The sequence below is a fragment of the Neovison vison genome, chromosome 1 (genome assembly GCF_020171115.1).
Source record: "Neovison vison isolate M4711 chromosome 1, ASM_NN_V1, whole genome shotgun sequence".
NCBI classification, from domain to species: domain Eukaryota; kingdom Metazoa; phylum Chordata; class Mammalia; order Carnivora; family Mustelidae; genus Neogale; species Neogale vison.
The window spans coordinates 210,462,696-210,479,584 of record NC_058091.1 but is presented as its reverse complement, the minus strand read 5'-3'; the positions used below and the strand labels follow the sequence as shown (position 1 = coordinate 210,479,584).

The 16,889-nt window shown below is 42.3% G+C and overlaps 1 protein-coding gene across 2 annotated transcripts in view; it reads left to right on the top strand.

Moving 5' to 3' along the window:
* RASGRF2 (Ras protein specific guanine nucleotide releasing factor 2) overlaps positions 1 to 16,889 on the top strand; it is a 250,309-nt gene that overhangs the window by 144,790 nt on the left and 88,630 nt on the right. For both annotated transcript variants that reach the window (XM_044266218.1, XM_044266225.1), the window contains exons 16-17: positions 2,568 to 2,693; positions 9,881 to 9,970. In XM_044266218.1, the coding sequence (XP_044122153.1) occupies positions 2,568 to 2,693; positions 9,881 to 9,970 (216 nt within the window). The remainder of the gene's footprint in view (positions 1 to 2,567; positions 2,694 to 9,880; positions 9,971 to 16,889) is intronic.

Genomic DNA, 16,889 nt, shown 5'->3' with positions numbered 1-16,889 from the left:
TACATGATGTCTGTAGGAGCCAAGAGTGCTGCTGTGTTAACTCTGTTGTCTAGTCTTGAAAATTCTAATTGGCAAAGAAAAGGGAGACACTGATCTGTCTTTAATTGGAAAGATGTTTGCATGTGCTTTGCATAATGTTAACACTTAAAACAGTTGGCAAACTTGAATAAGAATTCTATGCCAACAGTTTATACATTTTTGGCTTTTCACTTCAGGATACAACTCTGTACAACCTCATTACGTAATACCAGCTTCCTCCATTAAGTCTTAAGTCGCTCCTGAGGCCATAGGTTTCTCTCACTGTTGGCCTGCTAGACAGTTTCAGGGCACACCATGTGAAAAATGCTAGTCACCTTTGTCCCGTTTTATTGTCACTGCACTGCTAATGCCAGGCTTGCAATATTTCCTGGCAAGAAAACTTCAAATGACATAAAGAGGAGAAAGAGAAACAGGAGCTATCTCTCCGAGTGAGCAAAAAGATGAACTTGGAGGGAAAAGGAAGACCCTTAATTCCCTGACCCCATCCAGTCTCCCTGGCCTCCCCTATCTGCCCCAGGCTTGTCTTATTCATTAAGCCCTCCCTTCTTCCTAGCAGGCAGGCCCCACCTTCTTCCACCCTGGATTTTCCTTAGAAGTGCACATTTTAGCCCAGCTCACTTCCGTATGCCCACCCAATGGTGAGCTCTCCACAAAAATCCAGCCAGTGGCAGGCAAGCAAGGGAAGGCACAGGGCCGCTGCCTGTATTGGGGTCTCTCACCACACCTGCCAACGTGCCCTCGGGTCCCTGCTGTACGAGCCAGCCTAAGTGTTGCTGCATAGCCTGCATCACCGGTGTCTGTTTCTGTGTTCTTAGCTTGAAAATTGCCTGCCTGTGGGCTGAAAGTGCTCCCAATTTTAGCATTTGTTTTGAGCCCACATCTGCCTACTCGTCCTGAAAGCAAAGCTGTTTGCATGGAACTTGATTGAAAGCGAACATGCCAGAAGGAAATGCTGCTTGTCCCCTACCCTGCTGGCAGGGTTTCTTCTCTCTGTAGCTGCCTCTGTTTGCTTACAGTGTTATTCTTTGCTTTCCTGTTCTTTCAAGGGATATTCAAGGCCTGACCATCTCTCTCACTGGGAAGTTTTTTGGGTTCAGTGTAATTGCTGATGAAATCATTTTTTCATTTGCCTCAGAGGATTGAATGGTTGAATCAGCCCAAGGACACGTGTATTTGATATTCTGCTTGCTCTTGCAGAGCAGATGCCTTCCATTACAGAATTTTGAGGGAGTTGTTTAGAAAATAATAAAACTAACAGCTAAGCATGAATTTTTTGGTCTGTATCCTGCATCACTGCCAGCTTTAACTGTAATTATGTCATTCAGGGAAAGAGACTAACCGATTCCCTTCCCTGGCCCCTTTGTGTTGCGGAAGAGCCGGATCGTGGCCGTGGCCCTATTTGCAAGGAAGTAAATCACATGCAAGAAGTCATTAGGTATTTTTGGAAGGGTTTATTGAGTGAAACCTTGAATGAAATAACAAAGGGAGCAGGGCTCAGAGGAGTCCTGCCGACAGGGGTCGTGGAAAGTTAGTAGAGGAGACAGAGCTGTTACGAGTTAGTGAAAAGCCCAAGGAAAAAAGAAATACAAGAGGATTGGTGGAAATGTATGAATTTTTTTTTTTCTGTGAAAGAACGTACGCGGGGTTGTTGTTTTAGCTGGTTAATAAGCCAGCGCAAGTGGTACAGAAACGTCGTCAGTAGTAGCCTAAGGTGACCCTAGAGTGATGTGTCTTTTGTTCATGAGACCTTAGCTGCAATGAAAAGGCTCAGACCATCTCAAGCTTTCCCCATGGTTCATTCTAAAAACTTCCACTTGCCTCCTGCTGATCTGTAGCTTTAGATCAGGGCTGTCCAACAGAACTCTCTGGGAGGCTGGAAATGCTCTCTGTCTCTGTCATCCTGTACTGTAACCACCAGCCACATTTGGTACTGAACACTTGAAATATGGCTAGTGCAAGTGAGGAGCTGAAATAGTAATTTAACTTCAGTTAGTTTTCATTTAAATTTATCTAGTTACATTTGGCTAATGCTACCATGTTGGTCAGGGCAGCTCTAGACCCTTAGGAGTCCCCAGAGCTTCTTGTTGGCGGGGGGAGGGGGGGCACACTGATAGAGATTCAAATTTCAGTTGGCTTAAGAATTAGTGAAGTCCCAATTTTGATCCCAGTCTGATTTACAATCTGGGAGTGTCCTTCTTGCCCTACTCTTCTGGCGGGTAGGGAACCTATAGCACATCCCCTGTTCTTCTGAACATCTGCTGTTGTGTTGGGCAGAAAGGACTAGGTACAGTTAGCCAGGCTCAGCAGGGTCAGCAAGACAGGAATAAAGAAGACGCTGCACTGAGATTTAGTGACATTAGCACTCTGCTAGGAGGAATGACTTGATTTCATATTAAAGCCCTTTAAAAATGTAGACTAGTCTGGAAGTCAGTTATCCATAATAGACCTTTGTGTTTCTGTATATACTACTGACAAGAACATCTTGAATTCATGGCCTGGTTGTTAAAATTCCTGATGTTTCCAAGCAGCCGTCCTAGAGTCCGCACCGGTGGACCGAGCAGGAGTGGAAAGTTCCCCAGTGGCAGACAGCACGGACCTTTCACCTTGCCGATCACCCTCCACTCCTCAGCACCTCCGCTATCGTCAGCCTGTAGGTAAGCTCAGGAGACGCGAAAATATAAACGCAAAAGTTAGTTTCTAGCTTCCGAATCTTTCTTTTGCCTGTTGCACTCCCCAAATATTTTTTAATCTCAGTTACAAAAATTAGTTGGAAGGAAACAATGTGACTGTCAAGTAGTGGAGAAATAAATGATTAGAGAATATGTCATTAGTGTAACTAATACTGACCTTGCCCCATCACTGCCCGGCACTCTGTGGAGTAACAGGAGTCAAGAAGCTTGTTCTTAAAGGATGGCTGTTTGAAGAATTATTATTGCTCATGTGGCAAAAAAATGGTGTATTTTCTATAGTTAGAAAACTTATAAAGCATAACCCATAATTTGTTATAGAACATATGAAATGTGCTCTAATTGGAGGAAAAACCGTCAGAGTGAAAGGTAGAAATCTTTTATCTTCCTATTGTTCAAACAAAAAAATCCAAATAACAGTGGTTTTTTTGAAAATTTTTACAGTGGTTTGCCATTAGGGTATGCATTCAGATGATTTTCCATTATGAATTATAAACTTTAAACATTTTTTAAACCCTAGAAATATTTAAAAACAAATTAAACAGATGTGTTGTTAATTCTTATATTCTTCTTTACTAATCAAAAACAAAAACACAACGGTTGGTTGTGAATTGTTTCATTTTTTTTCTCCTCAAGTTATTTTAAGCTACAAGAGAAAACTTCAGTTATGAAACCAAACTCCCCCAAGTAATTCAAGTTAAATGTAAAGCTTTTTAGACTTTCATAAACCTGCTTTAAGTAGAACAGTTTGGCAAAAGGCTCCACATGGCCGTTCATTTGTAGCCTTGGCCACGTGGTAGAAGTTGTTGTCTTGCAGTCAGCTCCAAGAGAAGCTAACCTGGTCAGACTCACTGGGGACTGGGAGGAACAAGATGATGGAGGAGTAGGAGACCTAAATTTCATGTGGTCCCAGGAATTCAACTAGATAGTTACCAATGATTCTGAATACCTACAAACTCAACAGGATATCTAAGAAAAGAAGAGCAGCAATTATATGAACAGAAAAGCAACCACTTTCTGGAAGGTAGGATGTGTGGAGAAGTGAATCTGAAGTGATATTTGAGAAGATAGATCCCGGCGGCAAGGGAGCCTCTGTCAGCCAGCTCCGGCAAGCAGTATAGCACCAGAGCACAAAATCAGAACTTTTAGAAGTCTGCACCACTGAGGGACGTCACTCCAGAGGCTAAGCAGGGGTGGAGCTCTCTTGGGCACAGGGTGGTCTCAGGTACCTTGGGGTCACAGAAAGACCGCGGATGCCAGAGTGCGGCAAAGCTCCCAGGTATCAGAGATCAGAAGCTGGCTGCAGAGATGGAGCCAAGGAGGGGGCTCTTAGCTTAGAGTTACCTTAAACTGTGATCCAAGGCACAGACCACACTTTGAGCAGGGACCCCATAAGTGACAGATCTGGGGAGACTCACCTTCCTCCCCTGGGAACAGTGGCATGGGAGTGCAGCACAGGAATCTTCTGGGTTTAGAGACTTCAAAGAGGGCCGTGTGCCAGAGATAGAAACACTTGGTCACAGTGTGGGTAAGCACAGAGTGTGGCTGGAGACCAGGAAGAGAGGAAGGATTTACTGCTTTTCTCTGAGGGCGCACTAAGGAGTGGGGCCCCAAGCTCTTAGCTCCTCAGGGACCAGAGACTGAGGGGCCGCCATTTTCATTCTCCTCCTCTAAAGCTTATGGAAAGCTTTCAGGGAACAAAAGCTCCCGAGAGGGAACGGAGCAGGTTACTTAACCTGGCCCCTGGCAAAGGCGGTGCAGTTCCCCCTCAGGCAAAGACATTTGAGAATCACTGCAACAGGCCCCTCCCCCAGAAGATTAGCAAGAACATCCAACAAGACCAAGTTTACTGATCAATGAGAACTGTAAAACACCAGTGCTAGGGGAATACAATACATGGAATTCATGGAATTCTTTAGGTTTTTGAAGTTAATTTTTAAAATTTTCTTCTTTTCTCATTTTTTAAAAAAAATTCTTCTTTCCTATTTTAACCAACATCTTACTCTTATCAATTCTTTTTTTGAAATTGTATTAAATTATCATTTTCATAGTCATATTCTTTCCCTTCATTGTATTTAACCTTATTTTTGTATATATATTTTTCTTTTTTTTTTATTTTTTTTATTTTTTTATTTTTTTAAAGATTTTATTTTATTTATTTATTTGAGAGAGAGAGACAGTGAGAGAGAGAATGAGCAAGGAGAAGGTCAGAGAGCGAAGCAGACTCCCCATGGAGCTGGGAGCCTGATGTGGGACTCAATCCCGGGACTCCAGGATCACGCCCTGAGCTGGAGGCAGTCGTCCAACCAACTGCGCCACCCAAGCGTCCCTATATTTTTCCTTCTTTAAAATTTCAAGGATAAAGTTTCTTCTAACAGACTAAAATATACCCTAAATCTAGTGTATTACTTTGTTATGGTCTCCTGCCTGATCACATTCTCTCCTTTTTAATTTTTTAAATTTTTTTCTTCCCTTTTTCAACCAACTTCTTGTTTTATCTATTGCTTTTCAAAAATCTTTTTAAATTTTCATCTTTACAGTCACCCTTCATCGTATTTACCCTTATTTTTATATATATATAAAAGTTTTTCTTTCTTTAAAATTTTGGGAGACCATTTCTTCTAATAGACCAAAATACACCCAAAATCTAGTGTGTGGCTCTGTTCTATTCACCAGCCTGATCATATTCTTTTTTTCCTTTTCTTTCTACTTATTTATTTTCCTTCCCCACCCCCCAGTTTTGTCCCTTTTTATTTGTTTAGTGTATATTTTTCTGGGGTCATTGTTACCCTTTTAGCACTTTGTTCTCTCATTGATCTGTTCTTCTCTGGAAAAAATGACAAAATGGAAAAACTCACCTCAAAAAAAAAAAAAAAAAAGAACAAGAGGCACTACCAACTGCCAGAGACCTAATCAATATGGACATGAGTAAGATGTTGGAACCACAGTTCAGAACGACAATTATAAAGATACTAGCTGGGCTTGAAAAAAGCATAGAAGATACTAGAAAAATCCCTTTCTTGAGGAATAAAGGAACTAAAATCCAGCCAAGTTGAAATCAAAACAGCTATTAATGAGGTACAATAAAAAATGGAAATTAACTGCTAGAATAAATGAGGCAAAAGAAAGAATTAGTGATATAGAAGACCAAATGATGGAGAATAAAGAAGCTGAGAAAAAGAGAGATAACTACTGGATCACAAGGGGAGAAGTCGAGAGATAAGTGATACCATAAGATGAAACAATATTAGAATAACTGGGATCCCAGAAGAAGAAGAAAGAGAGAAGGGGGCAGAAGGTGTATTGGAGCAAATTATAGCAGAGAACTTTCCTAATTTGGGGAAGGAAATAGGCATCAAAATCCAGGAGGCACAGAGAATGCCCCTCAAAACCAATAAAAATAGGTCCACACTCTGTCATCTAATAGTAAAACTTAAAATTCTCAGAGACAAAGAGAAAATCCTGAAAGCAGTTTGGGACAAGATGTCTGTAACCTATAACAGTAGAAATATTAGATTGGTAGAAATATTAGATTGGCAGCAGACCTATCCACAGAGACCTGGCAGTCCAGAAAGGACTGGCACTAAACGAGAAAAATATGCAGCCAAGAATACTATAGTCAGCCAGTATTATTATACTGTTATAATATTATATATATGATATACGTATATCATATATATTATATTATACTGTTATATTATTATCTATTATACAATGGACAGCCAGACCGCCACTGAAAATAGGAGAGATAAAGCTACCAGGACAAACAAAAATTAAAAGATTTTGCAAACACCAAACCAGCCTTACAGGAAATATTGAAAGGGGTCCTCTAATAAGCAATGAAAGAGCCTAAAAATAACATAGACCAGAAAGGAGCAGAGACAATATACAGTAACAGTCACCTTACAGGCAATACAATGACAGTAAATTCATATCTTTCAGTAGTTACCCTGAATATAAATGGGCTAAACACCCCAATCAAAAGACACAGCGTATCAGAATGGCTAAAAAAAAAAAAAAAGCAAGACCCATCAATATACTGTCTGCCAGAGACTCATTTTAGACCCAAGGACACCTCCAGATTTAGAGTGAGGGGGTGGAAAACCATTTACCATGCTAATGAACATCAAAAGGAAGCTGGAGTGGCAATCCTTATATCAGACAAATTGTAGATTTTTAAACCAAAGACTATAATAAAAGAAGAGGACGGACACTATATTGTACTTAAAGGGTCTGTCCAACAATAAGATTTAACAATTTTAAATATCTATGCCCCTGATATGGGAACAGCCAGTTGTATAAGCCAATTAATAACAAAATCAAAGAAACACACTGACAATAATACAGTAATAATAGGGGACTTTAGCACCCCTGTCACTGAAATGGACTGATCATCTAAGCAAAGATAAAGAAATAAAGGGCTTAAATGACACACTGGACCAGATGGACATCACAGATGTATTCAGATATATTTCATCCCAAAGCAACACATTCTCCTCTAGTGCACATGAAACATTCTCCAGAATAGATCACATCCTGGGTCACAAATCAGGTCTCTGCCAGTACCAAAAGATTGGGATCATTCCCTGCATATTTTCAGACCACAGTGCTTTGAAACTAGAACTCAGTCACAAGAGGAAATTTGGAAAGAACTCAAATACGTGGAGACTAAAGAGCATCCTACTAAAGAATGCATGGGTCAACCAGGAAATTAAAGAAGAATTTGAAAAATTCACAGAAACAAATGAAAATGAAAACACAACTGTTCAAAATCTTTCGGACACAGTGAAGGTAGTCCTGAGAGGAAAGTATATAACAATACAAGCCTTTCTCAAGAAACGAGAAAGGTCTCAAATACAGAGCCTAACCCTATACCTAAAGGAGTTGGAGAAAGAACAGCAAAGAAAGCCTAAACCCAGCAGGAGAAGAGAAATAATAAAGATCAGAGCAGAAACCCATGAAATAGAAACCAAAAGAACAATAGAACAGATCAACAGAACTAGGAGCTGGTTCATTGAAAGAATTAATAAGATCGATAACCCCCTGGCAGAGTTAACAAAAAGGGAAAGGACCCAAATTAATAAAATCATGAATGAAAGAGGAGAGATCACAACTAACACCAAAGAAATACAAACAATTATAAGAACATATCATGAGCAACTATTTGCCAGCAAATTAGACAATCTGGAAGAAATGGATGCATTCCTAGGATGAATGAAACAAAACGAAACCAGAGAGGGAGACAAACCATAAGAGACTCTTAATCTTAGGAAACAACTGAGGGTTGCTGGAGATGGCTTCGGGGAGGGCTGGGGTGGCTGGGTGGTGAGCATCGGGGAGGGTATATGCTATGGTAAGTGCTGTGAATTGTGTAAGATTGATGAATCACAGACCTGTACCCCTGAAACAAAGAATACAATATATGTTAATTTAAAAACAAAAAAGAAAGAAAAAAAATAGAAGACTCACCTAGATGGATATCAGCCCTTGGAGTGTGGACCAGTTTCAGACTCCTGATAATCATGGATCCCCCTGACGTTTGGGTGGTTCTGGTAAATGAAAATGGCTAGCAGGACTCCCCTGGCATGTTACAGGTCTATTGTAGGGTTAGCCAGATCTTTCACTCTTAGAGCTTTGATCAGTCCAGGCCTTGCCAACTTCCTTAACCATTGCCACATGGGGCAGACTCCCTGTTGAGTTCATGGTAACCTGGAACAGTTTTGGGCCAAAGCCCATGAATGTGAAACTCCACAAAGGCAAGAAATAAATACTCTTCACTTGGTCACTATTATTAGTTCTCTGCTTTATAGGCTTTCTTTATATATTTATATTCATATATAAAATTTTAAAATTTATATAAGCATTATTTGGAAATCCTCATCCTGTTTGTGAATTAAGTCCTTTGTTTCTTCTCTGATGTTACTACACCCCAGAGTCATAGGAACATGGGAAGGAAGTTAAAATCTGTGGTAAAACAGAGGATCCAAATGGGGACAGTGTCACACATTTTCTTGCTGTTTAGCTGAAATTTTGCCTGTTCATCTGTCTACTTGCCACCTTATGCCACAAATATTTAAAGGCTACTGCTAAAGGAGAGGGTAGAGCTTTTCCGTGCTTTCTACTTGGGTATATTAAGCAGCGCTTTGCCTTGCCTCGTATTTATTTATTTTAAGCATGACTATATCACCTTAGGGGCAAACTAATAAAAACCCTTCAGGTCAGAATCACAGTGAGTTATTTTCACCAGAAGCCTGAATGAGGAAAAAAGTGAGGTTGCTGATAATCAGCATTATCAGATGCTGTGTGTAAAATGTTGGAGGAGGGAAAGGGGCTGCAAAAAGGTGCTCAGAACATCCTTTTGAGTTTAGAATCCATCCGCACTTTACGGGTGTTTTGGGCAGAAAATTCTGTTGGTAATATGATGTAGGAAAATTCTTTCTGATGTAGAAAATTTTTAAAAACCTTTTTTATATTGAGCTATAAATCAGATATCACAGAATTCACCTTTCTCAAGTGTACAAGCCAATGGCTTTTATATGGTCACAAGATGGGGCAGCCTCTCACTCCAGAGCATCTTTATTACCCCAAAAAGGAACCCTCTGCCCATTAGCAATCACCCCCTATTCCCATCTCCCCCCAGCCTTTGGAAACCACCATTCTACTCTCTGTCTCTGGGAATTGACCTCTCCCAGACATTTCATATGCATAGACTCACTCATACAATACATGCTTTTCTGTGATTGACTTCTTTCGTGTAGCATCCTGTTTTCACAGGTCATTCATGTTGTAGTAGGTATCGGTCCTTCATTCCTTTTTGTGGCTAAATAGTACTCCCTTGTGTCGATATACCACATCTGGTTTATCCATACCACGATTGATGGACATTCGGGTGTTTGTACTTTTTCAATTGTTGTGAATAATGCTGCCAGGGATATTCATGTATTGGTTTTTGCATGGCTCTATTTTCAGTTCCTTTGGGTATACACCTAGAGTACAATTACTGATGTAAAATCTTGTTATTTTTCTATTAACAAGGACAATACAGGGCGTCTGGCCCAACCCTTCATCCAATGCAGGAATGAAAATGAGAATTTTCATGACAGAATATTACCCATCTGCCTCACCGTGCCATTTCAATTCTTTTACATAACTAGGACAGACGGCCGACAACTCCCTCTGCTCTGTTTCGCCGGCGTCTGCTTTTGCAATTGCCACGGCGGCTGCAGGCCACGGAAGTCCACCAGGTGAGTAGAGTGGAGCAGCCACGTCCAGACTGACAGGAATGCACACGAGGTCAGCGGCGCTCGCTTGCCGGGGTTGGGGAGACACTGCACAGCTGACTAAGAAGGCAGACTCCCAACTTCCATTCTAAGTCAGTGTGTTGGATGGTCTTTCATTCATTTATTATTTATTTATGTACTAACTTATTTTAAATGTTGTTATTTGAGTATAGTTGACACCCAATTTTACACTAGTTTCAGGTGTGCAGCCTAGTGATTCAGTATCTTTGTATGTTACACTGCTCACCACAGATGTATCTACCATATTGTTGAGTATTTCCCTATACTTTGACTTTTATTCCCCCTGACTTATTCATTTCATAAGCAGAAGCCTGGATCTCCCACTCCCCTTTACCAATAGACTGTCTTTTAAGTAAGCACCTTCAGGTAAGTCTTACACTGGGTATTATGTGTGTGGTACTTTCAAGAACTTCTGTGTCACAGAAGGATGTGGTATTTCTCCTATGTTGCTTTGTGGAGTTTTCTAACCTTTTTAGCCAGATTATCAGGAACAAATGTTTCCTTTATAATTGAGTACAATGGTAAAAGCATATGCAAGGTGATGGGGAAAGCCTGTGGGAGGAAGGAGGATGGTGGGACTCTTGCTTAACAAATCTATATATGGTTTAAGCAGCCTTCTTGCTGTGATTGTCTTCACCTAAACTAACCCCATGGGTTCTGATCATCATGCTTTGTAGAACCATGAGTGAGAGTGTATTTTGTTTAGTAGCCATTGCTAACCTACCACAAAAAAGTCCATTTCCAAAGCCTATGAATCTGTATTCAACAATAGTAACTAGTAAGTACTATCTGTGTGAATTCTTTCTAAATTGAAGTAAGAATAAAGAGACATATTCTAGAATGAACCTGAACTACCACCGTAAATCTATTTATTTTTTATCTGAATGGAAATCTTCGCAGATTAACCACATTCTACCTCCAATATTTTGCCATACATGCTGCATTGGACATGGTCGAGAAAATTGAGGTGTTTTTTGCTCTATTCTCAAAACCTTCTCCCCCAAATTCCCATCAACATAACTCAAAACAGCCTATAATGGTAACAGCACTGATGTCTTGTCAACCCCGTTGAGTTCTGTTGTCAACCCCATCCATAATAATGAACATCTCTGTGGTGAAATGATGGTGTCTTCACTATGGTCTCAGCAGGATTGGTTACCAACTGTGATTTGTTGAGACCCTCTCCTCAGTTTTTTGTTGTCACAAGCTAGTTTCTGGACAAGGTAAGATGCAGCGCTTCCTCATAGGTTTTATCATTTAAATATGGTTCATGAGGGAAAAGAGTTTTTAATGTTAATTCTCCATGAACCTATTTCTGCATTTGCTGGAGGCTGGGGAGGGGAAAGGTGTTTCTTTTTCATCTGGGATTGCAGCAAAGTTCTGAGGAGCTTTAGAGAATGGCATCTGGCTTTGGCTGGTGCGTGCAAAATGGACCAGAAGACAAAGTGACCAAAACAGCCAAGTCTTCCACACCATTGGAACACTGCCATTTTGGCTGCCTCTCTTCTGACATCTTCCCTTCTACTTAAGTAGCTTTAGGAGGAAAGCTCCCTTCAATGAGCTAGCTGAGGAGGGATGGATGGTGATTGCCCATAACCAGTGTGGCGAGGGGTAGGGTTACCCCATCCTGAGCAAGCATGCTGCTTCTTTGCAACCGCGCTGCTGGTGTTGCCTGGAATGTGGTCTGGTACCACATGATTCCACATTAGAAGGGGTTGAGTGTGGCAGTGGCTGTGGCCCTGCTGTAAGGGCGGCGGGTTGCACATGGGTCAGTTGCAGTGGCTAGTGGTGGTAAGAGAAGGGATTTCTTTTGGAGTGAGGGCCAGCATATTCCTGGGGCTCAGCCACTCTCTGGAGCTGGCCCCCCACAGGGGATTCCTGGAGAACTGGACCTAAGAGCTGAGTACACAGGTGGCTGGGGAAGGTGGGCTGGGAGCAGAAACAGGGAAGTGTGCAGAAGACGATCCGGAATTACTGGCTAGCCAGGGCAAGTAGGACCTCCCCTCAGGAGGGCTAGCTCCCAACAGAAAAGTGTTCAAGGTAAGAGAGGGCTAGATAGTGGTTAACTCCCACACCAGATTCTGTATCCACTTTCTGAACCAGGAATCACTGATCCAGATTCACCCCAGAACCTAGGGAGTTGCCAAGGCAACCAGGAGGGAAGTTTGTGGAAGCAAGTGGACACCTCACACTTACATCAGCCTTTGCAGGCCCCCTGTCTGCTTGTAGGGCTGGGATGTGGGTCCACCTGGCAGAGCAGCTCTGCCATGTCTCTGCCCCGGCAGGAAGCAAGGGGGTGCCTGGTTAGGCCACATGGTATGCAGATTGGGCTTCCATGTTTCAGGCTGTCTCCAGGTTCCATCCTGCTTTAATCCCCTCCCACTTGTCTACTCCCACCCCTACTCCCACCCAAATACATAGGAGTCTGGCAGCTCTGGGCTAGACCTGTCAATTAATAAGTATGTTTTCAAATATTCACTCCAGGCATTTGCATGTTAAGCCATTTTTCTTTAATTATTGCTACTTTATTAAAAGGAATTTTAAATTTAGCAAGAAAGTGGACAGTTTTCTTTGTAAAGACCCCAGACAGGTTGCCCCTGCTTGGCCCTGAAGGTGCAGAAAGCTGATTTTATTTGTGGAAGGTGGCCTGGGGATCCATTCCCCGGGGTCTGGGCCCGCCTAATTTCCACACACACTGGAAAAGCCTGGGTTTTCCAGGACTGCTTTCTTTTAGGACCTAGAGCCCAGCCCTTTCCAAAGATAGGCAAGTCTCTCCTTCTGTATCATGTTCCCTTTGCCTCTGTTGGAGGCTTCATTGTAGATGAAGGAGAGCCTAATTCTGTGGGTATGATTGCAGCCCTAAAGCAATCCCTGTTAACTTCACAGTATGAAGATTCACCAGTTTATTTAGTGCCTGCCTTCTGACTGGCAACCAAGTTACATTGGGCCCACTTACGGTAGGAGCCAGAATTTGGAGGCCTAGCACTTACACAATTGTCTCAAGGAAAGAATACAAAAATCACAAATACAAATCTTCAGGATACCTCCCAGGGCTTCGAAAGAAGTGAGAGGCCCCTGAAGCTTGAGTGTCATTGGCTTCCTATTTAATAAGCTTATGAGTCCAGTCTAGATCATTCTTGGAATTGCAGCAGCTGTAGGAAATTTTGTTGGTGGGGGAGGGGACCATCGTCAGTCAATCAAGTGCCCTTTCCTGTCGTGAGGCTTTAACTCTATACAAGACTGAGATGAAGGACAATTTGCAAGGTCTTGAGTGTCACTGTGCTGGTGGCAGAGTATTTTTAAGCATCTGCTCAAATATAGAAGCTCTGCACCAAAGGAGAATTTAAAATGCGCGCATTTTTGAGGGTTGCTGATACAGGGAATCTGCAGGTGCGGGTTTGGATACAGTTGAGGTATGAATAGACGAGCACAACCAGGGAATACACATATCAGGGCACATCGTGGTGCTTACTATACACCTGAAGCTCTAGGGTTAATTATAGACTTTATGAAATGATCTAAAGTGAAATATGGAAGAGTGGGGTGGGTTATTTTTATGAGACTAGAAATCATGGCAATGGAGGTACTACAAGCCACTCTTGATCATCTGTGAGCAGATGGTATGTTTTACCTTTCAACGCAAGACCAGGTAAATTAACAAAATGAGGAATAGTTGAATGTACCTAAGGGAAAGCTCATGACACAGTTGCAGTTGCTAAGAGAATAGTGAGTTCTTTACTGGTAATTACTTGGTCCTTGTAAAGTAGGTAATTCATAATCTGTTCTCTTTTCTGTCAAACCACTCAAGGCTGTGTCATCAGTAATAGATCTGAACTTGGTGTGAATTTGGCTTGGGCCAGTTTTAAAACCCTGGTACCTGGTCCATCCCCAGAGATTCTGACTTGACTGCTCTGGGTACAACCCGGGCATCAGGATTTTTCTAAGTTCCCCAGGAGATTCTAGTGGGGAGGCACGCTGGAGAACTGCTGGACTATGGAGGAGGTTTTGTTTGTTCCTTCTCTGGCTGCAGAGAAATTCCCAGTTTATCTCCCCTGACCTCTCTGGACTACATTATTTTCTCCTTAGGTAAGGCAGGAGCCGGAGAGATGCTCTTCCTCCAGCTTGGTAAGGCTTTTAAACAGTCCCTTTTCCCTGGAGAGTAGACCTTTTTATGGAGAAGGCTCTGAGTGTATTTCTCAACGGTGCTCTTCCCCCTTCCCTGCAAGAGCCAGAAGTAGTGTGGGGACCCCCTAAGAAGACAGTCCTCAGCAGTGCCCACGCTAACGCTGGTGCACACGCAGCCTCTAGCAGTTGGTGAAAATGACCATTTGGTGTTGCTGCCCCTTCCTGGCTCCAGCAACTTCTGCTCCTGATTAAGCAGATATCAGCTGTGTCCCTCCAGATTTGGGGCTGGCTGTTTGTCCTGCAACCTCAATTTTCTGATGTGTCCAAGTCATTGATTTTCAGTTTGTCCACCTTTTACCTGTTATAAAGACAAATATGTCAGCTTCTAAGTTCTTTACACATCCGAGCTGAAGCTGGAAGTCTCCCTTGACATTTTTGTAGAGATTCTATTGGTTCTCTAGGTCAGTTTGGGGACAATTGTCAATCTTAATAATATTTGCTCTTTCGGGGCACCTGGGTGGCTCAGTGGTTTAGGCCTCTGCCTTCGGCTCACTCAGGTCATGATCTCGGGGTCCTGAGTTCGAGCCCCGAATTGGGCTCTCTGCTCTGTGGGGAGCCTGCTTCCTCCTCCCTCTCTCTTTGCCTGCTTCTCTGCCTACTTGTGATCTCTGTCTGTCAAATAAATAAATAAAATCTTTAAAAAAATAATATTTGTTCTTTTAATCTCTGAATGTGGAATGTCTTTTCATGTATTTAGATCTGTGCTTATCTCAGCAGTGTTCTTCATTTCTCAGCATATAAGTCTTAAAATTGTTTTGTTGCATTTATTCCTAAATATAAATGATACTTTTTTTTTGTTTGTTAGCCACCCCTGCCCCCCCAGCTGGAGGTATCCTAGTTTGGGACATATTTTCCATTATTTTTTTTTCCAAAGTATAAAAAACATTTGTTTTTCATTATTTCACCAAAGATAGAAAGTTTTGGGTATAGAATGTGTCTAATTTGTATTTTTAAGTAAAACATTATAATCACCATTATTAAAGAAAAATAAAGAGCTTTGGTAAATCAAATTTAAATTAGCAGTGATTCCAAGTCATTCATTCATTCATTCATTCATTCATTCCCCAAGTCTTATTTTTAAACACACACACACACTCTCTCTCTCTCTGCCTGGAATAAGAATTTTGGAACTGAGAAGTTACATCTTTAACTGTACCAGCCTGCAAAGCCACTAAAATGTGCATGTCAGGTGGTCACTGCGTTCTTTTCCTGGGAAGGAGAGCCGAAGTAAGCTAGGTCACATGGAACACCTCCTCTGCTCATCTGATGTCTTGCATATGCTTTCAAGCAGACCCAGAGCCTTGTTCTAGCTGGCCTGGGCCCCCTCTCTCCTGACCATGTGGCACTGCCAAGTTCACTTTCTTCGTGCCACCCTCGCCAGGAGACCCTTCTCCTCTATTACTGTCTCTCCTCAGCAAAGGTACAATGTAGCTGATTGTGTCTGTTCATATCTTTGATTCACTCACATTGTCTAATTGCTGCTTGATTGCCTTTCAGTCTCTTCCATTTTAGGGCCAGGCAGGTAACTGAAGGACGGCCTGGAGAGCTGATGGCGTGTGTAAAGGGGGTCGGTGCTACTCAGCTCCCCCTGATTTTATCACGAGGGATTACAGATGAGGGCCGTCAGACCTGTCTCCTTTCTTTCTTTTCTTTTTAAAAGGAAAGCCAGACAGCTGGATATTTATGTGAAATCTGGCTTTAAATGCTAGCAATGAATCCATACTCCTTAAAAAATACCATCCAGGTCAAACAAAATACTTCTGAGGACCACATTTGGCTGTGAACTGCCCGTGTGTGACCTCACATGTCCTGCAGTCACTTCCCTATGGAGTTCAGGTTGATACAGATGAGATTTCCAGAGACAGGCTTACATCCTAGCAGTGGACTCCTGATCGCCGCAGTGCCCCCCCCCAACTGTTTCCTATTCTTTCAGCCAAGCAGTTCTACAGACGTCCATCTCTTCTCCCCCACTTAACCCCTTTTGCTTTCACTGCGTAGTCTTTTCTGAAAGATCTGGAGGTTGCCTCGTCATCACCCCTTCACTGTGGAGGTAGTAGCTGGGACCATAAACTCTGAAGGAAGCACGAGAGCCAGAGTGCTGAAAGGCCTGGCCCTGGTTCTTGCACTTACTGGGAATGAGGCTCACTCAGATCTGTCCACCACCAAGTGCCTGCTCTCTTTGCCCCGATGGTACCTCTAATCCAACATCAACTTCAGAAAGAACAAGATCTTGGGAAACTGGAATTACTTAACGTCGTTACTGATACTTGATGCTGTTGTTGTCTGCAGCACCCATTTCCTCCCTGTTCTTCCCACCAATAGGTCCACTTGGCATTCACTTGATGGGGACAGCAGCTGGTGACCCCAGGGGGGTGAGCCCGGTGAAATCAATCATCCGTGGGCAGATTCTTACTTGGCTAGCAGTTGGTATTGAGGATCTGTGATTTCTTTCACGGGGCTGCAGAAACGAGGGCCTTGAGTACAACAATGATATGATTTGGTCTGAGGAAGCGTTTTTCTCTGTATTGAGAATTGGATTAAATTTTCAGTAGGATATTGGTTACCATGAATTAAGTTAATGTCACATATACCCTGCTGTCTATAGTCTCAGGATTTGTGAGAACACTCAGCTCTGTTTACGTAGCTTATCTGTTGAGTGAACTTGTAAGAAAGGCAC